General features: G+C 54.0%; 1 protein-coding gene across 1 annotated transcript; it reads left to right on the top strand.

Annotated features, from left to right (window-relative positions):
- The first annotated feature begins 3,377 nt into the window (after positions 1–3,377).
- On the top strand, positions 3,378–21,310 carry ABHD16A (abhydrolase domain containing 16A, phospholipase). The gene is made up of 20 exons (XM_062185855.1): positions 3,378–3,559; positions 4,541–4,597; positions 5,327–5,393; positions 5,640–5,726; positions 11,397–11,482; positions 14,178–14,251; positions 14,415–14,537; positions 16,280–16,394; positions 16,514–16,615; positions 17,442–17,505; positions 17,943–17,992; positions 18,345–18,468; positions 18,905–19,009; positions 19,243–19,306; positions 19,988–20,044; positions 20,175–20,237; positions 20,352–20,428; positions 20,519–20,617; positions 20,714–20,760; positions 20,975–21,310. The coding sequence occupies exons 1-20, from the start codon at positions 3,428–3,430 to the stop codon at positions 21,056–21,058; spliced, it is 1,677 nt and encodes a 558-aa protein (XP_062041839.1). The 5' UTR covers positions 3,378–3,427; the 3' UTR covers positions 21,059–21,310.
- Positions 21,311–25,583: the final 4,273 nt, after the last annotated feature.

Below are 25,583 nucleotides of genomic sequence, written 5' to 3'. Positions count from 1 at the left end.
TGATGTTCCCTATGGTTGCCTGGCACAGACCTTCCAGAACCTTTGATGAGTGTATTAAGTTATTACTCAAGGAAGATAGCAGGTGCCCTGAGTATTCCGTGATTCATCCTTTAGCCCCTGGAAATATTGTTGTTGTTGTTGTTGTTATTATTATTATTATTGAAGAGAAAGATTTGGGGCTGGCATGGTGGTGCTGTGGTTAAAGCCACTGGCTGCAATGCCAGCGTCCCATATGGGTGCTGGTTAGAGACCCGGCTACTTCATTTTCTGTCTGGCTCCCTGCTATGGCCTGGGAAAGCAGCAGAAGATGGCTCAAGTGCTTGGGCCCCTGCACCCATGTGGGAGATCTGGAAGAAGCTCCTGGCTCCTGGCTTCAGCCTGGCCCAGGTCCGGCCGTTGTGGCCATTTGGGGTGTGAAACAGTGGGTGGAAGATCTTTCTCTGTCTCCTCCTTTTTCTGTGTAATTCTGACTTTCAAACAAATAAATGAATCTTTAAAAACAATAAGTAAATAAAAATTTAAAAACTCTCTCACTATCTAACTCTACCTGTCAAATAAAAAAAATTTAAAAAAGATTTTAAAAAATGTATGTTGAAAGTCAGAGTTACAGAGACAGAAGGAAAGACATGTCTTCATCCGCTGGTTCACTCCACAGATGGCTGCTACGGCCAGGGCTGAGCCAGGATGAAGCCAGAAGCCAGGAGCTTCACCGGAGTCTCCCACATGGGTGGAAGGAGCCCAGACATTTGGGTCATCTGCTGCTTTTCCCAGGCTACTAGCAGGGAGCTGGATTGGAAGTGGAGCAGCCGGGACGTGAGTGTCAGCATTGTAGGTGACAGGTTTATCCACTATGCCACAATGCCAGCTCTTGGAATGGCTCTTCTTTTTTTCAAAGATTTATTTATTTATTTGAAAGTCAGAGTTACACAGAGAGAGGAGAGGCAGAGAAAGAGAGAGGTCTTCCATCCGATGGTTCACTCTCCAATTGGCTGCAACGGCTGGAGCTGTGCCAATCCAAAGCCAGGAGCCAGGAGCCTCCTCTGGGTCTCCCACGCGAATGCAGGGGCCCAAGGACTTGGGCCATCCTCCACTGCTTTCCCAGGCCATAGCAGAGACCTGGATCAGAGGTAGAGCAGCCGGGTCTTGAACCAGTGCCCAGTGGGATGCCAGCACTTCAGGCCAGGGCGTTAACCCACTGCACCACAGTGCCAGCCCCTGGAATGGCTCTTAAGGCAGCTCTTCTTATAGTTCTGATAGTTTTCCATTAGTTATTTATTTATCTTAAAATTATGTTGATGAACTACTCCATACATAGCAAAGACTATAAATGATGTTCAACTGTGTAGTGGAGAAACAGGTATACTCATACAACGAAGCTCAGGACAGCAGTGAGAATGAACAAACTACACTGCAATGGCAGCAAGGCTGAATGTCACAAACCTAATCAGAATAAAGGAAGGCAGGTGTGAGGAATACGTATTGTAGTACCTCACTTACTAAAAAGTACAGAAATAGGGGCCGGTGTGTGGCACAGCAGGTAAAGCTGCCGTCTGCAGCGCCGGAATCCCATATAGCACTGGTTCACTTCCTGGCTGCTCTGCTTCGGATCCAGCTCCCTGCTAATGCTCCTGGGAAGGCAGCAGAAGATGGCCCAAGTGCTTGGGCCCCTGCACCTACATGGGAGACCCGGATGAAAATCCTGGCTCCTGGCTTCAGCCTGGTTCAACCCTGGCCATTGTGGCCACTTGAGGAGTGAACCAACAGATGGAAGATCTGTCTCTTCCCCTCTCTCTGAAACTCTTTCAAGTAAATAAATAACTCTCTAAAAATTAATGAAGTAAAAAGTACAAAAATAGGTAAAATCAATCTATGGTGTGAGAAATATGAATAATGGTTGCCCTTGTGTGTGTCTGGGGTTAGTAATGGTAGCCACTGGTTAGGAATCCTGGGAGAGCCTTCCAGATGTTACTATGATCTGTTCTTGTCTGTTTGTTTATTTATTTTTATTTGAAAGGCCAAGAGTTCCCCAAATGCCCACACACCTAGGGCTGGGCCAGGCAGAAGCCACGAGCCCAGAACGCAAACCAGAGTACTCTAGCCCTCATTTACTGTCGCCCAGAATGTGCACTGGCAGAAAATTGGATTGGAAGTGGATCCAGGACTTGAACCCAGGCACTCTGATATGGGATGCAAGTGGGTTTATTTACTTATTTATTTATTAGAGAGGCAGAGGCGGAAAGAAAGAGGAAAAGGGAGAGGGAGGAGGAGGGGGAGAGGGAGAGGGAGGGGGAGAGGAGGTGGGAGGGGAGGGGGAGATGTCTTCCATCCACTGACTCACTCTCCAGATAGCTGCAACAGCCGGAGTTTCGCAAATACGCTCAGAAGCCAGGAGCCAGGAGCTTCCTCCGGGTCTCCCACGCAGGTGCAAGGGCCCAAGGACTTGGGCCATCCTCCACTGCTTTCCCAGGCCACAGCAGAGAGCCAGATAGGAAGTGGAAGTGGAGCAGCCAGGACTTGAACCAGCGCTCATATGGGATACGGGCACTGCAGGTGGCGGCTTTACCCGCTACACACAGTGCCGGCCTCCACGATCTGTTCTTGATGTGGGTGCTGATTACACGGATGTATTGGATAGGTGTGCTTTTCCATATATGCGTTTACTTCAATAAAAAGCAAAAGAGCTTATATATTGTGTAAGTATAAGGTACAAAGAAAAATAGCCTGTACATGTATTAAGAAACAGAGTATTCCCATTTCAAAGCTCCTATATAGTGTGAAACCACTACTCTAAATTTGCTAGTTCTCCATTTGCTTTATCATTAAATTTCACGTGATTTTGAATTTCATACAATGATATCATATTCTGTGTATTCGTGTGTGGGTTTATTTTTCTGTTTTGAGATTTGTCCACACTTAAAAGTGGCCGCTTTCATTTAACAAGTATTCCATTCATCTTAACAATGCTGACTTTTCCTCTCCATGGTCATGGCGCAGCTCTCCAATTATTCAAGCCTTCGTTTCCTCTTTCAGTAACTTTTTATAGTTTCCCTCAAACCATCTCGCATTTCTTTCATGAAGTGCATTTCCAGATACCTTACGTTTTTTGCAGTTCTTGCTCCTAATCTGACCCAGCGTTTCCACTGTGGCTCGAGAGTCTGCCAACATTAAGGCATGGGGGGGACGATTCAACCACGCGTTATAACTTTAACTCTCCGCGTTCCAAACGCCTTCAACTAGTTTCTGACCATTGCCGTTCCCGTAGGTCCAACTGCGCGCTACCTTCTTAAGAAGCGCAGAAAATGTCTCAACTCGCCTCGAGGCGGAGCCGATACGTGCTGACGTCAAGGGCACGCAACCCCTCCGAGCCAGGAGGGCGGGGCCGGCAGGGGGACCTGCTGCCGGGAGAGCAGCGGCCCGAGCCGGGGCCATGGCGAAGCTGCTGAGCTGCGTCCTAGGCCCCCGGCTCTACAAAATCTACCGGGAGAGGGACTCTGAAAGGGCCCCGTCCAGCGCCCCTGAGACTCCAACTTCAGTCACTAACCCCCCTTCCAGCTCCTGGGTGAGTCGAGTGCCCCCCCTGGTTAAGAACATGGTACGGTCCAAACCCTTTACGGCCTTTGCTCCCTAGAAGCGCCCATTACTGGAACTGAGGGGAGTCTGCTTGTCAAGCCGGTTGTCTGAAAAGTCTGCGCTTTTTGTGCGTCCTAGATCCAAGTTATGCTTGTGGACTGGCCGCTTCTCCTCCTTATCGCTGTCTGAGGGCCGCTGTTCCATTCCACGGCCAGTCCTTGCTCTTTCCCCTCCGAGTCCCCCCACCCTGTGTGTCATGGTTCTTGCCGGTCCCAACTGAGTCCTGAGTGCTGGAGAGATCCTGGGAGCTGGCGGATTTTGCTGTCAAACTTCCAGTGGCTTCCTCGGTGCCTCTTGGTACCTCCCACGGCTCCGTTTTTTCTTCCCTTTGCCCTGGCCTTGAATTTCAAAATGACTTCTACATATCACACCTCCATGCACGGGCCTTCCCCTCACTCTCCCAGACCTGGGTGGAGACCCCCGGGGTCATGGCATTCATGAAAACTGGGGGGTGGGGATGGGGGTAGGCTGTTCCCCTAAATATTCTTTCCTCTTCTTATTGGTCGTCTCAGTTTGTGTGTACCAATGCCTACGAGCTAATCCTTAAACACATTCTGTTTCTTAATCATCCTGCTCTTATTTCTGGTGCCACTCTTTCCCTCTGAATGGTGTCTTTCTTCTTTAACCCCTCTCTCCCTCTATGCACACACCCACCTAAAACCGCTTGTGGAAAAGCCACAAAAGTCATCCAATGATGCTTTCACTTTTGCTTCTGAGTCTGGTATCCTGTGGCTGCTTTCATGGTGGGAAGTCAGGCTCCGAGTAGAGGGTGGGGCTGTGGGGCCAGGGGCGCCCCTAGGAGGATAGCTAAGGAGGCTGGAACCAGAGGACACACATCAGGGCTTCGGGAAGGGAGGAGGAGGGACCTGCCGATGGGCAGGGTCCTTAAGCGGGCCATCTGTTTTGACAGGATACGTACTATCAGCCCCGTGCCCTGGAGAAGCATGCCGACAGCATCCTGGCGCTGGTACGTCTGCCCTGGCATCTGGGACTCTGCGTCTCTGCAGGCCCAGCTGCCCTCTTGAGCTTCCTCCTGCCCAGCCTGGGGAAAGGCAGTGCCCCAGGGGGCAGGGGATTCTCTGGCTCTGTAGACTCCCCAACACAACGCACAGACATGTTATCAAGCACACACGCTTGGCACTCCCCTTGGGTACGTAGAACCGCTTTCCTGGGGCAGCCTGGGCCTTGAAGAAAACATGTTTACTCTTGGGACCATGTTTTTGCAGGCGCTGAGTCCTGCAGTCCCCAGTGACCTGTCCTGCCTGGCAACTAACCTCTCTGGCTGAAGCGACAGCTGTTCTCTCTGGCAGGGTTCCTGTGGGGATGTGTGTGCATCTCTCTGGGGACCAGTCCAGGGGGCTGTCCGGAGCAAGGCCGATGGAAGGGGCTTGATTAACCTGAGTCTGCAGAGAGCCTGGCTTTTTAAGTGTGATGGAATTATGACTAGAGATGATCCAAGGCAGGAGGCAGAACTTGTACCTTGTTTTCCCAGCCCCCGTTAGCTCCCAGCACACTCTACCTATCGACACGCACCCAGCACCCACTGTGTCTGTAACGCATGTGCAGAATAGATTCTCCTTCTGCCATCCCTTGAGTTACCCACCTTGCTCAGAGCCCAGGCCTGGAAATGCTGGCGCGGTGTGTGTGGTCGTGCGTGCCTGCGTATTGACTGCCTGTCCCCGTCTCTCTGCTGCAGGCTTCAGTCTTCTGGTCCATCTCTTATTACTCCTCTCCCTTCGCCTTCTTCTACCTGTACAGGAAAGGTCAGTGTGGTTTCAGAGGTGGTTGGGGCAGGATACGGGCAGGCTGTCGGCTTCGAGCCAAACCCCCTAAAGAGGAAGGGGGAACCTGTGAAGATGGCTTGGCTTCCCTCCTCTCCCAGGCATCTGCTTCCTCAGAGGGAGTGGCTGTCCCACAGAGAGGGCGTGGGGTGCGGGTGGGGACCACACTGCGAAAAGCAGCGGAGGACCCCGGAGAGAGCTCCCTACACCGGCCCTCTTCCCTCCCAGGTTACTTGAGTTTGTCCAAAGTGGTGCCGTTTTCCCACTATGCCGGGACCTTGCTGCTGCTCCTGGCAGGCGTGGCCTGCCTCCGAGGTAGGTGCCAAGGCTCAGATCTGTACATCGCCGGGTAACTATTAAATACCTGCTTCTGCAAATGAATACGGTGGTGGACCTTGAGGGGGAATAGCTGAGAATGGTCTAAAGTATGAACTTTCCCCTAAAGGGTGTGGGTCATCGCTATGAAAAAAGAAAATAGAAACGTTTGCTGTTACCTAGAAGACGCATATACACTACGACAGTTCTACACAGAGTTTCTGGAGAGACTCCTGCACATGTATAAACAGTACGAATTACAAGAATACAGCACACAACATTGTTTGTAATAGTCCTTGTTTTGAAAGATTTATTTATTTATTTGAAAGGCAGAGTTACAGAGAGGCAGAGAGAGGTCTCTGATCCAAAGCCAGGAGCCAGGAGCTTCCTCCGGGACTCCCACATGGGTGCAGAGGCCCAAGGACTTGGGCCATCTTCTACTGCTTTCCCAGCCACAGCAGAGAGCTGGATTGGAAGAAGAGTAGCTGAGACTCGAACCAGCGCTGATATGGGATGCCGGCACAGCAGGTGGTGGCTTAACCTACTACGCCACAACCCTGGCCCCTGTAATAATCGTAAACTGGACACAGCTCCAGTGGCCACAAATCTTAGGATGGATTAATACCTTATGTGGTGTAAGTCATAGAACAGTACACAGCAATGCAAATGAACTGTAGCCACGCCCAGCCATGCAGATGAGTCTCATGATTGGAATGCTGAAGAAGCTAACCACCAAGTAAATTATGCAGTCTGTGTTCAGTGACATCAAGTTCAATAAGGGATGCATGTGAATGTGGGAAAGCGCTAAAGAAAACAAGGGCATGGTTATTTCACAAGTCAGGAGCTGAGTTACCTGGTGGGGAGGGGTACAGGACAGGGAGACTCCTGGTGGGCGTGGCTTGGTGCTCTTTCTTGAAAGAACTGAATGCATGTTCTATGTACATATGTTGGATGTCCCCATTAATAAAATAAAGAGACAGAGCAAATCATTGGCCCCTAGTGGTGCATCTGAAGACAACCAGCTTAGGGAAGAGAGTGGTGGCTGAGGCTGGGGCTAAGTTGGGTCCAGTCAGGTGAGGGTCTTTTTTTTTTTTTTTTAAGATTTATTTATTTATTTGAAAGACAGTTACAGAGAGCGATAGAGACAAAGAGAAGTTTTCCATCCACTGGTCACTTTCCCAAATGGCTGCGATGGCCGAAACTGCCCTGATCCAGAGCCAAGAGCTTCTTCCAGGTCTCCCACGTGGGTGCAGGGGGCCCAAGGACTTGGGCCATCTTCCACTGCTTTCCCAGGGACATTAGCAGGGAGCTGGATCGGAAGTGGGGCAACCAGTTGAACTGGCATCCATATAGGTTGCTGGCACTGTAGGCCAGGGCTTAACCTGCTGCACCACAGCACCAGCCCCCAGGTGAGGGTCTCATGCCTGAGATGTTCTCTGCTGGTCTCTGCAGCTGGGCTCCCTCCTCAGCGGGAGGTCCTCCTGGACCACCCTGTGTAACAGCATCTCCTGCTACTCAGTTTTGTCTTAATTTATTTTTATTTGTTTTTAACTTTTACTTAGTAAATATAAATTTCCAAAGCACAGTTTATGGATTACAATGGCTCCCCCCCCCCATAATTTCCCTCCCACTCGCACCCCTCCCATCTCCTGCTCCCTCTCCCATTCCATTCACATCAAGATTCATTTTCAATTATCTTTATATACAGAAGATCGATTTAGTATATATTAAGTAAAGATTTCATCAGTTTGCACCCACACAGCAACACAAAGTGTAAAATACTGTTTCAGTATTAGTTATAGCATTACTTCACATTGAACAACACATTAAGGACAGATCCCACATGAGAAGTAAGTACACAGTGACTTCTGTTGTTGACTTAACAATTTGATACTCTTGTTTATGGTGTCAGTAATCTCCCTAGGCTCTAGTCATGAGTTGCCAAGGCTATGGAAACCTTTAGGGTTCGCCGACTTCGATCTTATTCCGACAGGGTCATAGTCAAAGTGGAAGTTCTCTCCTCCCTTCAGAGAAAGGTACCTCCTTCTTTGATGGCCCCATTCTTTCCACTGGGATCTCATTCACAGAGATCTTTCATTTAGGTCTTTTTTTTTTTTTTTCCCCAGAATGTCTTGGCTTTCCATGCCTACAATACTCTCATGGGCTCTTCAGCCAGATCCGAATGCCTTAAGGGCTGATTCTGAGGCCAGAGTGCTGTTTAGGACGTCTGCCATTCTATGAGTCTGCTGTGTATCCTGCTTCCCATGTTGGATCGTTCTCTCCCTTTTTGATTCTATCCGTTAGTATTAGCAGACACTAGTCTTGTTTGTGTGATCCCTATGACTCTTAGACCTATCAGTGTGATCAATTGTGAACTGAAATTGATCACTTGGACTAGTGAGATGGCATTGGTACATGCCACCTAATTTATTTTTATTTTTAATTAAAACACAGAAGAGGCCAGAAAACAAATATGAAAAAAGAACTAAAATCCTTGTCTCAGAATAGTTTTCGTCAATAAAATTGAGATAGCTCCGGCATTCCTGTTGGATCGCTGTGCTCGTTTGCTGTTTACAAGGACCACTTGCCTGAGTGTGTCTGGCTTTTCTCCATTTCTGAAGCCAATCAGTACTTCCCTCAGTTGATAAAGCTTTTTGAAAATCGTTGATTGGGGCTGGTGCTGTGGTACAGCAGGTTAAAGCCCCTGCCTGCAGCACTGGCATCCGATGTGAGTGCTGGTTCAGATCCCGGCTGCTCCTCTTCCAATCCAGCTCTCTGCTGTGGCCTGGGAAAGCAGTAGAAGATGGCCCAAGTGCTTGGGCCCCTGCACCCACGTGGGAGACCCTGAAGAAGCTCCTGGCTCCTGGCTTTGGCCTGGCCCAGCCCTGGTCATTGCAGCCGTTTAGGGAGTGAACCAGCAGATGAAAGACCTCTGTCTCTCTGTCTCTACCTCTCTCTATAACTATGCCTTTAAAATCAATAAAATAAACCTTAAAAAAGAAAACCATTGATCAGTACACACACAATTAACAACATATACACACTTTCTAGGGCTCCTCCCCGTCCCATGTTCCTGTTTCCCAAGAGTAACCATTGTCATGTGGTCTGGCTTTTTTCCTGGCCTTTTTTTTTCCTAAATTTTTGAGAGAACATTTAAATATAGTCAAAGGCTCAAAGCTCCACTAAATAAAGATTTTCCTGTCGAAAGAAAGAAAGAAAGAAAGAAAGAAAAGAAAGAAAGAAAGAAAGAAAGAAAGAAAGAAAGATTTCAACAAATAAAAAGTGAAAGAGCAGGAAAATAGGAGAGGACTTTAAATAACGATCAATGAAAAGATGTTCGACTTCACTCATATAAATGTAAAAATACTCACAAAATCACTAAAACTGTAATAGCATGTAATTTTTTTTTGACAGGCAGAGTTAGACAGTGAGAGAGAGAGACAGAAAGGTCTTCCTTCTGTTGGTTCACCCCCCAAATGGCCACTACAGCTAGAGCGCTGCGCCAATCCGAAGCCAGGAGCCAGGTGCTTCCTCCTGGTCTCCCAATAGCATGTAATTCTTAACAGTTTGACAAAGATTTCAAAGTTCGACAAAACACTGTACTTCCAGCAAAACTGATACACACAGAAATTTGGTTTTTAAATTTTTTTATTTTAGCTTTCATGTATAAGGGAGAATCCATCCATTATGAACTATCTACCTCATTTCAAGAAATCTAAGTTGCTATCAATTGTAAAATGAATATTACAAATTCCTGAGCTTTCACATGTTAAAAATATGCATTTTAGAATCTATGAAATATGGTAAGAATCTATTTGTAGTGTTCTGTGCATCTTTTTTTTTTAATATATTTATTTCTTTATTTGAAAGAATTACAGAGAGGGGATAAGAGAAAAGAGAGAGAGAGATCTTCATCTGCTGGATCACTCCCCAAATAGTTGCAACAGCCAGGGCTGGGCCAGACCAACGCCAGGAGCCTGGAACTCCATCTGGGTCTCCCACATGGGTGGCAGGGGCTGAAGTACTCGGGCCATCATCCACTGCTTTCCCAGGCCTATTAACAGGGATCTGGGTTGAAAGTGGAGCAGCCAGGACTTGAACATGGGATGCTGGTGACACAGGTAGTGGCTTTAACCTGCTGTGCCACGGCCCCATACACATCCCTGCAGCTTGCTTCATTCTCTCCTTAGCACATCGTTGTAGAATTCGAGTGCATTCTGCATTTATTTTCCTTGTAGCTCTTATGCCACTGTGACATTTTCTCCTTTGCTTGTTTATTATCTTTTCCCAGCTCCCCCAACACCCATTTTCCCCCCTCCACACACACACTCACACTCACACTCACACACACACATACACAGCAGAACACCAGCTCTCTGAGTGCCGCAGGCCACGTGCCTCTTTCTCCTGCTGAGTCTCCCATGGGTGGGAAGGTGCCTGGCAATGACACCTGCCGGGTCAGAGAGGAGAGAAGTTAGGACGAGACTCCTTAGCAGTGAAGGGGGAGCGGGGCCCTGCCTAGGGGTGAGCAATGGGGAGCAGGAGTCAGCAGGGAGGGAGCCCGTGTTTCAGAGAGGGAAGGAGGCAGGCCAGGAGCAGGCCAGGACTTGGCGGGCGGCAGGGCTGGGTGCAGGATCAGAGGAAGAAGAGCATCCCTCACTGGCGGGAGGGACGAGCAGTAGGGCCAGCGACGGTGCTGTCACACTGAGAACGCCAGCCCTCGGGCGAGGCAGAATCTTGATTATGTGTGAGGCAGCAAGTGGAAGGAGCCAGGGAGGGAAAGAACCGAAGTCAGAGCCGGACCTGGAGGAAAGAAGCGACACAGGCCGATGCCCTCACATTCCTGGCCCTCGCTGCCTGCTTCTCTCACTTTTCCTACCAGGACCTGCTCTTTGCCCATTTCAAATTCTTCCCCTGGGGGCCGGCATTGTAGAGTAGTGGGCTAAGCCTCCGCCTGCAATGCCAGCATCCCATATTGGCTCCAGTTAGTGTCCCACCTGCTCCTCTTCTGACCCAGCTCCCTGCTGATGGCCTGGGAAAGCAGTAGAAGATGGCCCAAGCGCTTGGACCCCTGCATCCACGTGGGAGACCCGGAAGAAGCTCCTGGCTCCTGGCTTCAGCCTGGCCCAGCCCCAGCCACTGTGGCCATTTGGGGAGTGAACCAGAGGATGGAAGATCTCTGTCTCTCTCTCCCTCTCTCTATAACTCTGCCTTTCAAATAAATAAACCTATTTATTTATTTAGGAGAGGTAGTTACAGAGAGAGAGAGAAAAAAGTCTTCCATCCACTGGTTCGCTTGCCAAATGTTCTCAACAGGTGGAACTGAGCAGTTCCAAAGCCAGGAGCCGGGAGCTTCTTCCAGTTCTCCCATGTCAATGCAGGGGCCCAAGCACTTGGGCCATCCTCTGCTGCTTTCCCAGGCCATCAGCAGGGAGATGGATCAGAAGTGGAGGAGCTGGGACTCAAACTGGCGCCCATATGGGATGCCAGCACTGCAGATGGTGGCTTTACCTGCTACACTACAATGCTTGCCCCAATAAATAAATCTTTTAAAAAAAAAGTTATTCCCCTAAAGCCTAGGCATCTGGCTTCCTGGGTTTTTTGTTTATTTGTTTTGTTTTGTTTTTGATTTTTGTCTTTTAACCCTGTTTCCTCCTCTCTGTGTGCCAGGCATTGGCCGCTGGACCAACCCCCAGTATCGACAGTTCATCACCATCTTGGAAGCCACACATCGGAATCAGTCTGCAGAAAACAAGGTGAGAGGTTTTAGAAAGGTGCCAGACTGTGTCTCGCTAGCAGCTGCCTCAGCCGCTCCCCCCACCCCGGTACCCGGCCCGGGTGTGTGCCAGGACAAGGAGGTGAGGCTGTGCCGCCCCCACACATTGTTGACACATTGTTGTATCCCTTTTCCCCTCCATCAGTGAACTGTCCACGCAAGGCATTTTTCCTCCCTACCACTTCCGATGGAATATGCTAGAAAAATCCCCCCAGCCCCCGCACTGCAGGCCGTCTCAGTGTCCAAGCACTGCAGCATTTCCTAGAAGGCAGTTTTCTACCAGGGTTTCCTATGGCAGCTCCGTCCTGTGAACGTTCCCTCTCACTGGATGCATCGAACACCACGCCGGCTTTGCGTGGGGATGGAACGAGATGGACAGGTGTGTCCACTCCTGGGCCCGGGAACACCACGTGGTGCCAGGAGGGAGAGAGCCAGGGCACAGCGTCCTTGGAGCTGTGCCAGGCCTGCCGGAGCTGGAGTGTGATTATCTTTGAATAGGGGCTTGGGGGCCCCATAAACTTCTTCCTGTTGTGAGAGGGGGTTTCCGGGATCAAACACCTGGGTCTGTCATCGCATGACTGGGTGCCGCACGGCACGGTTTATGGAACCGGGGAGAGACGTGTGCTACACTGCTGTCAGGCATCACACACACCCTGTCCAGCCGCAGGGGGGTGGGGGGGGGCGTTATTACCCTCATTGTGCGTCTGAGGAAGCTGAGGCAGAGCGGCTGTCACAGAGCACGGAGGCGGCTGAGTCTGAGCGGAAGCCTGTCTGAAATCCACTTTTCCTCGTTTTGTTTTTGTTTGCTTATTTATGTTTTTGTGCATTTTTCTATTGCTTCTTCTTAGTTATTTTTTTTAATGTCAAAAAAAAATTTTTTTAGCAGAAAATAAAAAATCGGCATCAAAATAGAGTGCCAGGTGGCACTGGCGGGCTGGGGAGGCGAGGCGGGAGGGATCCGGCAGAGCGTGAGGACGCAGCCCCTGTGCACCGACTCAGTGGGGTGACCAGAGACACAGAAGGGTGGCTGAGCCCGCAGCACTGGCCCATGGCTGCAGGAGTTGAGGGCAGGGAGGTGGCAGTGAGGATGGAGGGAGATTCAATCACGAGGAGACACCCCCCCCCCCCAAGCCGGAAAGAAGGCCACTGAGGCTGTGACTGTCCCCCTGTCACTCAACCTCAGGACTGGCAGTTGGATCTGCTGGGGCATTTCTGACCTCCAAGGCTGCACAGTATAAAAGACATGGGTAGGGAAGGGGGCGTGGCCCCTCCCTTGAGGGGCTCAGAAGCACCTCCAGCCACCCCTCCTAGGTTTGTTTGTTTGTTTGTTTTTAATATTTTTACTGGGGCTGGCATTTGGCACAGTATATTAAGTGGCCACCTGCAACACCGGCATCCCATATGAGTGCCAGTTTGTACACGCCACCTGTGATCCAACTCCCTGATAACATGCCTGGGAAAGCAGCGGAAGATGGCCCAAGTGCTTGGGCCCCTGCCACCCATATGGGAGACCCAGATGGAATTCCAGACTCCTGGCTTCACCCTGGCTCAGCCCTGGCCATCATGGCCTTTTGAGGAGTTAACCAGCAGATGGGAGATATCTTTCTGCCTCTCCTTCTCTCTCTGTAACTCTTTCTCTCTCTCTCTCTCTCTCTCTCTCTCTCTCTCTCTATATATATATATATATATATATATATAAAAGATTTATCTATTTAAGAGATTGAATTACACAGAGAGAGAGAGAGAGATCTCCCATCTGCTGGTTCACTCCCCAAATGGCCACATTGGCTGGGGCCAGGCCAATCTGAAGCCAGGAGCTAGGAGCTTCTTCTGGGTCTTCCATACAGATACAGGGGCCCAAATACTTGGGCCATCTTCCACTGTTTTCCCAGGCCATGAGCAGAGAGCTGGATTGGAAGAGAAGCAGCCAGGACACGAACCAGTGCCCATGTGGGATGCCAGCGCTGCAGGCAGAAGCTTAGCCTACTATGCCACAACGCTGGCCTCATAAATAAATATTTTTTAAAAAAACATGCAAGCTTTTACAGCCACACACATACACATATACTGAGCTGTGCCATGCTTAGTATTATGTCTTTTTTAAAACAAGGTTAAAAATAATTTTTATTTATTTATTTTCATTTGACTTAAAAGGCACAGAAGGAGAAACAGAGAGATCTAATTGCTGGTTCACTCCCCAAATGCCTGCAACAGCTAAAGCTGGGCCAAGCTGAAGCCAGGAGCCAGGAGCTCCACGCAGGCCTCCCACATGGGTGGCTGGCAGGGGCCCGAGGACTGCTGCCTCCCCCGGTGCACACTGGCAAGCAGCCGGGTGGGAAGTCGGGGAAGCGCTCCGATGTAAGCTGCAGATGTCCAGGCAGCATCTTAGCCACTGTGTCGAATGCCTACGCACAGTCTCGGGCTTCCCGGAGGAGCGCTGGGTCCCCGGTACAGGAGGGCAGCAGCCCAGTCCTCAGACCTGCCGGGGCGTCCTGTCCCGCCCCGCCCCGCCCCGCCCCGCCCAGCCGATGTTAAAAGCTCCCACCTGAGAACCAGAAGGGTGTTGACCTGTGCTTGGGCTCCCCGGGCCCCTGGGTGAGAGTGGTGCTGGGGGCCGCTGGGAGGGCCTAGCTCTCAGTTCCCCGTTTCCTCCCTTTGTCTCCCGCCCGCCACAGAGGCAGCTCGCCAACTACAACTTTGACTTCAGGAGCTGGCCAGTTGACTTCCACTGGGAAGAACCCAGCAGCCGGTGAGGCCCCTTCCTTTGGCCCATGCTCCCTTTGCAAGTGTCCCGGAGAGTCCCTGTCCCGCTCCTGGGTCCGGTACCTGCCTTCCAGCCCCACATCCCCTGGAGCCCCGGCACCCAGCTGGCCGCCCCTAACCCGACCTCCCTGCCTCTCCCCCTTCTTCAGGAAGGAGTCTCGAGGGGGCCCTTCCCGCCGGGGCGTGGCCCTGCTGCGCCCAGAGCCCCTGCACCGGGGGGCAGCCGACACCCTTCTCAACCGGGTGAAGAAGCTGCCTTGTCAGATCACCAGGTGGGAAACGGCTGGGGGAGAGGCGCGCCGGGGCCCACGGGGCTCCTGGACTCAAGGCACTTGTTGTGAATGAGCTGTCATCGATGGGACCTGGCTCGGAGAGGCCCCTAGTCTCGCGGGTCACGCATGCATGGAGTTGGGATGGGCACAAGCATCCGCCGACGCGGAAGCTCCGTCAGTGAGGCGGAGGGAGCGGTCGGGGGTGGGGGAGACACAGCCGCAGCTGAGGCAGGCTTTAGGGGACAGCCATGCCTCCACGGTGTCCCCTCTGCCCCTCCGTCGTCCCCCGGGCCCTTCCGTGCCTCAGTTTCTCCATCTATGAATAGGGTTGTTGAGGAGATTAAATAGAGCTCCCACGTTGCCCCACGGTAAAGCCTGACCAAATCGCAGTTGTGGGTGCTGATGACGTCAGAAGCACTACCGGGAACCCCCCATATCTCACAGCAGAGCAGGCGCTGGTCCAGAGGCGGGTTCCAGGCTCGCAGGGGGCCGTGCGAACAGTGGGTGCGCTGGGAATCCTACTTGAGGCTGAACCGGAAGTACTTGATCGTCTTTTCCAAGAACACCACTTGCCAGGTGTTCTGTCTAGCCGAGCACATCGTGCTGTGCATGCCCCGGGCAGCTCCTGGGTGGCGCATCACAGCGAGTGAAGCCGCCAGGTCCCCGGCCCCAGCAGAGCGTGGCCTAGTTTGGCGCCTTTCAAAGTACGGGGCTCAACTGGTTAGTGAACCCTGAAATCACCATAGTGAATTACAGCCGTCATATTTTAAAGTATTATTTACTTGGGGACTCTTAATAAGTTGTGTTTATACATTAAGAGAATCATACTTGATAATAACTTTGCTTCTATGCACTGACTATGGAAAGGATGGCGTCGTAAAGCTCCCAGAATTGCATTACCGATGGTCCCCGACCCAGGGTGCTTCCCCACTTTATGATGGTGTGAAACGGATAGGTGTTCAGTAGGAAGCATGCTTTGTATTTTGAGTGTGACTCCCCGGGCTGACAGTACGCCGTAGTGCTCGCTCGTGATGCCGGGCAGGGGCAGCGGCTGCAGCCCCCACAGAACCCCACCACCGCCAGGAAATCGCCATGTTGCTGCGCCGTGATGCCCCCCACGTCAGGTGTACTAGATGCCTTTTCGACTTAGGATACTTTCAGCTTCAGCTATCATACGCTGGGGAGCATCTGTAAATGTGTATCTTACACAGGTTGCAGTACGAAGTTTGAAAACCCCAGCCTGCTACATGTATTATTATTATTATTATTTTTGACAGGCAGAGTTAGACAGTGAGAGAGAGAGACAGAGAGAAAGGTCCTCCTTCCGTTGGTTCACCCCACAAATGGCCGCTGCGGCCGGTGCACTGCACGGAGCCAGGTGCTTCTTCCTGCTGTCCCGTGGGGTGCAGGGCCCAAGGACCTGGCCCATCCTCCACTGCACTCCAGGGCCACAGCAGAGAGCTGGCCTGGAAGAGGAGCAACCGGGACAGAACCAGTGCCCCAACCAGGACAGAATCCAGCACCCCAACCAGGACTAGAACCCGGTGTGCCAGCACCCAGGTGGAGGATTAGCCTATTGAGCCGCATCACCAGCCATTATTATTATTGTTATTAAGCTCTGAGAGGAAAGTGAAGCTGTGAGGATCAGGTACGAGGCAGGCTGCAGAGTCTATGAGTGCTAAGGCTGAGATGGTCCCCAGCCCCCTCTGGGGTTGGGGTCCATTAACCCGTGTTCCCCACAGCTACCTGGTGGCTCATACCCTGGGGCGCCGGATGCTGTATCCAGGTTCTGTGTACCTGCTCCAGAAAGCCCTCATGCCTGTGCTGCTGCAGGGCCAGGCCCGGCTGGTGGAAGAGGTGAGCCCATCCCCACCCCCCCAGCCCCGCTCGGAACCCCTGCCGGCCCTGCCTCCCTCGGGGAGGTGGTCTCCTGCCCTTCACAGCCTGGCCATTCCATCTCCCCCTCCCCTACTCAGTGTAACGGGCGCCGGGCAAAGCTGCTGGCCTGTGACGGCAACGAGATTGATACCATGTTTGTGGACCGGCGGGGAACAGAGGAGCCCCAAGGACAGAAGCTGGTGAGAGGGAGCCCAGAGGCGGAGTCTGGGGGGGGTATAGAGGTTCTGGGGACCCTGGCCCTGTGCACCCACACCTGGGGACAACGCCACCTGCTAGCGTCACCCTAAAGACCTCCTGGGTGTAGAATTAGCTCTGTGATAGGGAAAGAGATGAAGAAGTAGAAGGTGACATTCAGGGATCAAAAAAACCCTAATAGTCACCACTGAGACAGCACTTGCTGTGTGCAAGGCATCCTCACAGTAATCCTGTGAGAGGAATTTTTCTATTAGCCCATCTTACAGATGATGAAACTGAGGCACAGAACAACTTTCCCAAACCACACAGCAAGTGGCAGAGCTGCTATTGGAACCCAGAGTCTGCCTGGAGAGAGCAGGAAGCCAGGAGTGTGGGAAGCTGGGTCCAGTCCCAGCTCCGCCCGTCTGCTGTGAGAGTGCCTGCAAGTCCCACGGTCTGAGCTGCAGCCTGGGCCATCATGGAACTGGGGTTTATCTGACCATAAGACCGGAGCCCCAAGAGGGAGAAGGCCATTAGCACATCACACGACAGAAACTCACAGGAAAACATACCCGGAATCCCCCTCCCAAGAGATAGCCACTGAGGGGTTCCAAGGAGGAGGGGCACTGTGCAACAGCCAGCCGTCTCCTGCAGGGCCCCGTTGGCCTCTCTCTTCTGGACCCTCTGGGATGAGAAAGGTCTCTTCCCCTTAGAGAGGAAGCTGCCCTTGCCCCTGCCCTGCAAAGCCCTTGGCAGACCCCACCCCCACCCCCTCCCTCCCTGGGGGGCAGGGCTCAGTTCCTCCTACCCCTTCCTTTCCACCCCTTCCAGGTGATCTGCTGTGAGGGAAACGCAGGCTTCTACGAGGTGGGCTGCGTCTCTACACCCCTGGAAGGTAGGCCCGTGGGCTCAGCCCTCTAACCTCTGTCCCTGGGAATGGAATGTCCCCACCTGCCACACTGATAGGACCTCCTCGGGCCTCACCTGCACATGCTCTGGGTGAGGTTTGAGTCCGTCACCTGTGGAGAAAAGTCCACTTCTGGGAAGTGGCTCTGATAAGCCAACATTCCTTCCCAAGGCAGTGTCCCTAGCTGTCCTGTGCTCCTTGTTCAGTTCCACCACGCACACACACCAGTGCATGATCACCCATCCCCTCGCATCCAACTGTTGGAGGCATTCTGGGAAATTCTGGGAGGATTCTGGGAAAGCCAGGAGTTGCCTGGCTCTGAGCTGAGGGAAAAGGGGTCCTCGTGCTCTTTCTCCTGCCACGGCTGGGGAGAGCTGGGTGGGCCATGGACCCTCAGTCCCCCTCCTCCTCCTCCTCTATTACAGCTGGCTACTCAGTCCTGGGCTGGAATCATCCAGGCTTTGCTGGAAGCACGGTGAGCCCCTCTCCAGAATCCCGTTTCCTGGGCTGTCTCCCCCGGTCAGCCACGGAAGGGAAGAAAGGCTGTGTCTCCTTGTACTGGGGCCCCAGAGGCTGTGAAGGCACCATTGGGAGCCACGCCCCCTCACCCCAGGTGGGGTGGGGTGCTGATGGAGAGGAGGGGTCCATCTCGCTGTCAACGTCTGGAGAGGCCAGCCCCTCCCAGCACCATTTTCTCCACCATCTCTGTGTATTGTGGGTAGCCACAGAGAGGTCCGTGCTGGAGGGAGCGAGGTGCAGGTGGCTGGTGAGGGGGCTCTTTTGGCGTGGACTCTGACCCACCCCTGCTTTTGCCCTTCTCCCTGCAGGGGGTGCCGTTCCCACAGAACGAGGCCAACGCCATGGATGTGGTCATCCAATTTGCCATCCACCGCCTGGGTTTCCAGCCCCAGGACATCATCGTCTACGCCTGGTCCATCGGAGGCTTCACTGGTACCAGCCACCCTCCCACCCTTCGCGGACACACATTCGTGCCCCGTCTCCCCCTCCCTCATCACTGGTGGCTCCCAGTGGGGTGGAGGCACAAGGGAGAGGGAGGAAGTAGAATCCCTGGGCGGGCTGCGAGGAGGCATCCTGTTTATGTGCACTGTGCCTTTCCTCCCCCTCGTGCCTGATCCTTAGGAGTAGCAGACCAGGACCTGCGGGGTGGAGATCAGGGCAAATGAGTGCCTCCTCTGCCCGTTGTCTTCCACACACTCTGAGATTCTCTCTCCATCCTCTCCAGACAGTACCCTGGCCAGGGGAAGTAGGGGTTAAGGAGAAACCAGGAGATGACGTAGTAGGAGGGTCGGGGTCAGTCTGGGGTCCGTGGGAGTGGTGGGCAAGGGCCCCTCTCAGCCTTCATCCTTCCTCCCTGTCCTGGTCGCAGCCACGTGGGCAGCCATGTCCTACCCAGACATCAGTGCCGTGGTCCTGGACGCGTCCTTTGATGACCTCGTGCCCCTGGCCTTGAAAGTCATGCCGGACAGCTGGCGTGAGTGCAGCTCCCAGGCCTGGCCCCCACCCCACGCTCCGGGAAGGGTGGGCCCCAGGGTGCTGTCCTGGGCAGACGTGGTTCCCTTCTCCATGGGCGGACAAGAGGGCCCTGTTGCTGAGAGCAGAAAGGACTCCCTGGGCTTCAGCTTCCTCCCTCCACGAAGGGTGGGGACCTTTATCTTGGGCCGGGGCCCTGTCTCTGCTCCCCTTCACCTTTACAACCCACTCCAGGGGGCCTGGTGACCAGGACTGTGAGGCAGCACCTCAATTTAAACAACGCGGAGCAGCTGTGCAGGTGAGGGCAGGCCAGCGTCAGCACTTGATACCCTACAGCTTCCCGGGCTCCCGAGGCTGAGATCAGTAATAGAGAACAGGCTGGCAAGTGGCCACTGCCCACTGAGTGACCCTGCCACCGCCGCAGCTGGCCTAGCCCTTCCTGTGTCCCCCGAGTCCCTGGACGGTCTCATGATTGGAAGACCAAAGGGTTAATGCCTAGCACAACTGGGGCATCCCAAGAGCCAGACTTTGATCTCTGCCCATTTTTTAAAAAAGATTTTTTTATTTGAAAGGCAGGGATGGGGGGTGAGGGGGATAGAGAGATTTTCCAACTACTGATTCACTCCCCAAAAGGCTGCAATGGCTGGGGCTGTGGCAGGCAGAAGCCAGGAACCAGGAGCGTCTTCCAGGTCTCCCATGTGGGCGCAGGGGCTCCAGGACCTGGGACATCTTCTGCTGTTTTCCCAGACCATAAGCAGAGAGCTGGACAGGAAGTGGGGCAGCCGGGGCTCAAATCATGGGATGCCAGCACAGCAGGTGGTACCTTAACCCATTACGCCACACGCCAGACCCCTTGCCCATTCTTAAATGCTCTGACTGTCCCTTATGGCTGAAGGGCTGCCAGTGCAGGGGTGGGAAAGGGCCAGTTGTCGCCTGTCTCCCTCTGAGCTCCCCGTCCTCACTGCTGTGTTCTCCGAAGGTACCAGGGCCCTGTGCTACTGATCCGGAGAACCAAGGATGAGATCATCACCACCACGTGAGTGCTCCCCAGATCCCGGAGCTGGCTCTGGAGTTGCCCCTCCCACCTCTGCCCACCAGAAACCCAGGCATCCAGATCCTTCCCCCGCAACTTCCGGCCCCTCCGGGGTAATTCTTTTCACCTCCAGGGTTCCTGAGGACATCATGTCCAACCGAGGCAATGACCTCCTGCTGAAGCTCCTGCAGTATCGGTGAGAGCAGGAGGAGGGCAGGTGTGGGGGGAGGGTACACGCGGGTGTACTGACACCAGCCTCGGGAGGGAAGCAGCACGGCTCTTGACCCCCTGCCCGGCGCGCCCCCCGCAGGTACCCACGTGTGATGGCGGAGGAGGGCCTTCGAGTGGTGAGGCAGTGGCTGGAAGCCTCCTCACAGCTGGAGGAAGGTGCGAGGGGATGGTCAAAGCCTTGTGGGGTGGGGAGGGCGCCTGGCGGGGCCAGGTTGCTGACGGGCCCTCGTCTCTCTCCCTGACCAGCCTCAATATACAGCCGATGGGAGGTGGAAGAGGACTGGTGTGTGTCTGTGCTCCGCTCCTACCAGGCAGAACACGGGCCTGATTTCCCCTGGAGCGTGGGTAAGGGGCTCCTGGGGTAGGAGAGGGTGCGGAGGAGCCTGGGAAGGGGACGAATACCCAGGGGCATGGCCTGTGTTTGAGTGTCCCTCTCCACAGGGGAGGACATGAGTGCAGATGGACGGCGACAGCTGGCTTTGTTTCTGGTGAGCTCAGGAGGGGGAAGTAGGGAAGGGGGTCTGATTGGCCAGGGGTCCCAGACAGGACTTGGGGATGGGGGGGTCCCTCGTAAGTATTGAGAGCGGCTGCTTTTCTGGGGTGGGTGCTAGGTGCAGAGGAGGGTGGAAGTGGGGGGAGGGTCTGGCAGCTGCTGCGCCCTACACGGCTCTGCACCCCACTGCCCCATCCCTTCTTCACCAGGCTCGGAAACACCTACATAACTTTGAGGCCACACACTGCACCCCACTCCCGGCCCAGAACTTCCAGATGCCTTGGCACCTCTAGGGACCACCCCGGGACTCCTCCTGGCAGAATGGGATGAGAGGAGACTCCCGAGGAAGGACTCTCTTGCCCGCGGTTCTGTGTGTTCACGCTGCTGTTGCGAGTTCGTGGGAAGTGGAGGACCATCCCCCTTTGCCGCCGTCCCTCCTGCACGTGTCCCCTCATCCATGTGCCAGCACCTAATCTCTGACACACACCCTGCATTAAATGAATGGATTATTCAGGATAATTAATAAAAAGGTATTTTTTCTACTGTCTGGCTGGTTGCGTGACTTCCCAAGTGTCCAGGAAACCAGGGGCTGGTAGTGGGAAGAGCAGAGGCCCCAGAAGGCTGGGCCTGGGGAGACCCCCACTGCAGGCTCCATTGCTGTGTCCCCTTAGGCCTTCTGTTCTCCACCTGCACTGTCTGCACGCAGTGCGTCGGCGAGCCCTGCCTTCCCCGGCCTGGCCCATCTTCCCAGTGCAGGGTGGCTGCAGCCCCTCCCTGCCTCCCACCCAGTCCTTCCTGTGCACAGCGGCCGGCAGCAGGGGCCCACGGTTGCACACTCTTTGAGCTTTGTTTACAGAGTGCTTTCCAGCATCCGGCTTCGCCTACGCAGGTGCCACCCACCTGGTGTCATTATCAGGACCGCCAGCTTCCCTTGCTCAGCTCTTGTTCCCATGAGGAGTGAGCGAGAGCCTGCTCCCCATGCCCTGTGCCCTGAACCTTATCAGGCCAAGTCTCTCCGCAATTCAGCAAACAGAGTGTCGCCCAGGTACCAACACCTTATGTCCCCCCAGAGCCATATTTTGCCTTTTGGATGGTTCTGTTGGAACGAAATTGTTGGGCTGAGCCCGAGGAGGTTTGTTCCCCATAACTCCCAGCCTGTTTCTAACCCCTGGGCCTGTGGGACAGTGAGCCTCTCTTCCGCTCATCAATTTGTGGCCTGGCAGGCTTCTTCCCTTGGATGTTTTGTTCCGGATGAAACACTCCCAGGTTTACCACTTTTGGCCTATTATTTTGTGGGGTTTTTTTGTCTGTTTGTTTTGCTTTTGTTTTAAAATACTTCTTTTCAGGGCTGGTGCTGTGGCATAGAAGGTTAAGTCTCCGCCTGCAATGCTGGCATCCCATGTGGGCACCAGTTCAAGTCCTGGCTGCTCCACTTCTGATCCAGCTCTCTGCTGTGGCCTGGGAAGGCAGTGGTGGATGGCCCAAGTGTTTGGGCTCCTGCACCCACGTGGGAGACCCAGAAGAAGATCCTGGCTCCTGGCTTTGACCTGGCCCAGTCTTGGCTATTATGGCCATTTGGGGAGTGAACCAGCAGATGGAAGATTCTCTCTCTCTCTCTCTCTCTATCTCCTTCTGTCTCTACCTTTCAAATAAATAAATCTTAAAAAAAAAAAATACTTACTTTCACCTACTTGAAAGGTAAAGTGACAGAGAGAGAGAGGGAGAGAGAGATCTTCCATCTGCTGGTTCACTCTCTAAATGTCTGCCAGGAGCCAGGAGCTCCATCTGTCTCCCACTTTGGTGGCAGGGGCCCAAGCCTGAGCCATCATCTGCTGCCTTCCAGAATGCACTCTCAGGAAGCTGGATCAGAAGCAGAACAGCCTAGACTCACCCCAGCACGCTCATATGGGATGCAGCGGTCCCAAGTCTTGGTTTAACCTGCTGCACCACCGACTTTCTTAGGCCTGCTATTTTGAACAAGATGCTTAACATAGACAAAATAGTTGTGATGTCCTCCATAGCCTCTGGCTGATTTCTGTGTCTTGTTCAATGACAGCACTTCTGTAACCCTGGGACAGAGGCTGTGTCTGCCCTCAGCGACCCAGCAGCTCCTTCAGAGGGAGCATTCGAGTCTTCCCTGGAAAACCAGACCTAGCCGGTGATGAGGTTTAGAGAGGGGTGGTGACCACAGCTCGAGAGTGCTCCATCTTTAGCAAACAGCAGGTGCAGAACTGATACTGGTGCCTCTCTCCCCTGCCCCATCCCAGGGGGCAAACAGGATGAGAAGTGTCGAATCAAACCGTGGATTAGCTGTGTCATTCTGAATCCTGCCCTCGCCATTCCAAAAGGATAGCTAATCCCAGGTCTCCGTTCAGCTAAGACAATCTCCTTAAATGCAAGTGGGGGTACCTAGTCCTGCCTCCCACATCCTGGAGACTTTTGACCATGGCAATTAGGGACTCTGCTGGGCTGCCCCTATAGCCGCTCCCCCCGCCCCATCTTCCCACATATACAGTAGGGAACAGTGCCTGCTGGCGGCCCTTGAATATCCAAAGCAGATGGGAGAGAGGAGGCTCAACACGTGGATTCTGAAGCTTCCCACCCAGGGGCCTCAGACTACTCCCCATCTGATGAGGCTCAGAGAAGCTGTTTTCAGAACCACCCCCAACCCCAGAGTGGGAGCTGCTTCCAGTCCACTCCTCACTCTCCATAGCAGGGTTCCTGGGGAAGGATCAGCTGAGATGCAGACCCGCAGCTGCTGGGGCTCTGGACCCTACTCACTGGATACCCAGGCAAAGAAAGGGAAGTCAGAGCCTTGGTGGGAACCCTTGGGAAAATAGCTGGTCCTGGAAGCTGGGCCATGAATTACCCCACCCCATCACGCTGAGCCAGCTCTACCCGCTGCTACTCCCAGGGTGAGGTGCTGGGCTGTGTCTTTGGGTTGAAGGTTTGCTCCATGCCTCTCACAGAGGCATGCATTTCCCTAACAGCTGTCAGGGTCCCAGAGGGTGAAGGGCTCCAGAAGATGGGGGCCCGCATTTGGGGGATAGCCAAGTCCCCATCCATCCATCCATCCACCCAAACAAGCCATTCCCGCTCCCGCAGAACCCAGTCATCCGTCATTTCTCTTCATTTATACTGTATGGAGGTTAAGGACCCTCTCTGGTTTCTCTCCAGGAGCAGGCCTTGGCTTTCTCCCCGGCTGGGCCGTCATTACAATTCTGTCCCATTCCCCGAAGCGTGGCATTGTGTCGTCAGGCCCCGCCTCCTCTGTTTCGTCACTCAGCGGCCTACCCCCAGGTATTCCTTGTCGCGAGGGAGGGACCGCAGCACGGAAACCGTCAACCGCTGCTGTCACCACGGCGACAACCACACCGCTCCGCCTCTTCACCCTAGGAAAGCCTCCACGCAACCTGTCACCATGGAAACGCGCTCTCCGGGCTCCTCCGCGTGCCACAGCCTGGCCCTGGCTAGGGTACTGGGAGGAGTGAAATATACTAGGGTGGGATTAACCACCCTGAGACCACGACCACGGCAGCTCCGGAAAAAAGCCCCATTCGGCCCGCCGCAGCCCGCCCAGAATCCTGTGTCTGCTTCCCCCCCACCGCCTCCCGCGCCTGCGGTCGCTGTAAGCGCCCAGCATGTCCTCCCGGACCTCGGAGGGCAGCTCCTGCGGCGCCCAGGCCGGGCTCGTGAAGCTGTTACGTTCTAGAGCGGGGCTCAGGGGGCGCTGTGAGGGTCCCCTCCACCTCCCCTTGGCCCTCTTCACCTGCAGAGAAGCCCCGGTCCTCTGATTCTTTTTGCCTATCACTCTGCAGTCTTTGATCCAACCATTTCTGTGGGTGCCAGGCGCGCCTCCCTGGTTCTCCATCACGCTGGCTTTCCCCCAGTACAGTCTGTAAACTGTCGTTCCTTCCTAGGCTCTTAGAGGAGGCGCAATGTGCCTTTGTCGCCTGTCCCTCTTTCTGGGCAGGTGTCTCCTCTCCGTTTCTTCCTATCATCCCCCTCATCATCCCGAGATTGGGTGATTCTAGGATAGCCCGGGTGGTGGCAGGGACCCCGACTTCAGGGCCACACCCCGAATCCCCAGACGAGAAATTGGAGTTGTCATTCCTGGACACCGAGAGCCTCCCATAGCCCATTTCCTAAGTGTAAAATCCCCGAGTCCCTCGGAGTCTGCAACCGACCTGGCGAGGTGGGGGCGGGGGACAGCAGGTCTCCGGGGAGGACCTGGGCAGGGCGCCTGCAAGCCAAGCCCTGGGTGTCCGCTGGCGCCGGCCGCTTTGGTCCCGACGCCCGCCTCACGCTGCCCAAAGGAGCCGAGCGTGGGCGAGGACGCCCCCGCGTCCTCGGGGCGCAGCCAGGCGCAGAGAAGGAACTCGCCGCGCTGGAGCCTGTGGGCGCCGGAGACTAGACCCACTGACCCGGAGCTGAGCTTATGCCGGGAAGGAGAAAAAGGGGTGGCGTGGGAGAAGGCTCCAGGTCTCCGGAACCCCAAGAGGGCACCAGGCCAAGTACTGGTCGCTCAGGTTCGGGCGTCCTCGCTTTTGATGCCTGACAGTACCGCGTCTTTCCCATCTTGGAAGATGGTGCCACCAATCACCCTCCCTCACTCCATACAGTCCAGTTTTCCTTGGAAACGTAGTGCGTCTCGGGCTCCCTCACCTGGCTCAGTGGCCCGCCTCCCCTCTGCGAGACCTTGCCGCCATCTTGTGGCTACATTCAGGGGTAGCGTTCTCCTGGCCTCCACTCAACTTCATTCACCCTCCGAAGTGCAGCCGCTGCAGTATTGTACAAGAAACGTGATCCGGTGCTGCT

The sequence above is a fragment of the Lepus europaeus genome, chromosome 3, assembly GCF_033115175.1.
Source record: "Lepus europaeus isolate LE1 chromosome 3, mLepTim1.pri, whole genome shotgun sequence".
In the NCBI taxonomy this organism is placed as follows: Eukaryota; Metazoa; Chordata; class Mammalia; order Lagomorpha; family Leporidae; genus Lepus; species Lepus europaeus.
Note: the sequence above shows the minus strand (reverse complement) of the source record. Positions and strands in the feature narration are given on the sequence as shown.

What these genes read in the sequence shown, in the direction of transcription:
- ABHD16A (XM_062185855.1), top strand. Translation starts at nt 3,428, where the DNA reads ATGGCGAAGCTGCTGAGCTGCGTCCTAGGCCCCCGGCTCTACAAAATC. An exon ending in ATCAGTCTGCAGAAAACAAG is followed by an intron (nt 11,483 to 14,177) that starts GTGAGAGGTTTT and finishes CGCCCGCCACAG; the next exon opens with AGGCAGCTCGCCAACTACAA. An exon ending in AACGCGGAGCAGCTGTGCAG is followed by an intron (nt 19,307 to 19,987) that starts GTGAGGGCAGGC and finishes TGTTCTCCGAAG; the next exon opens with GTACCAGGGCCCTGTGCTAC.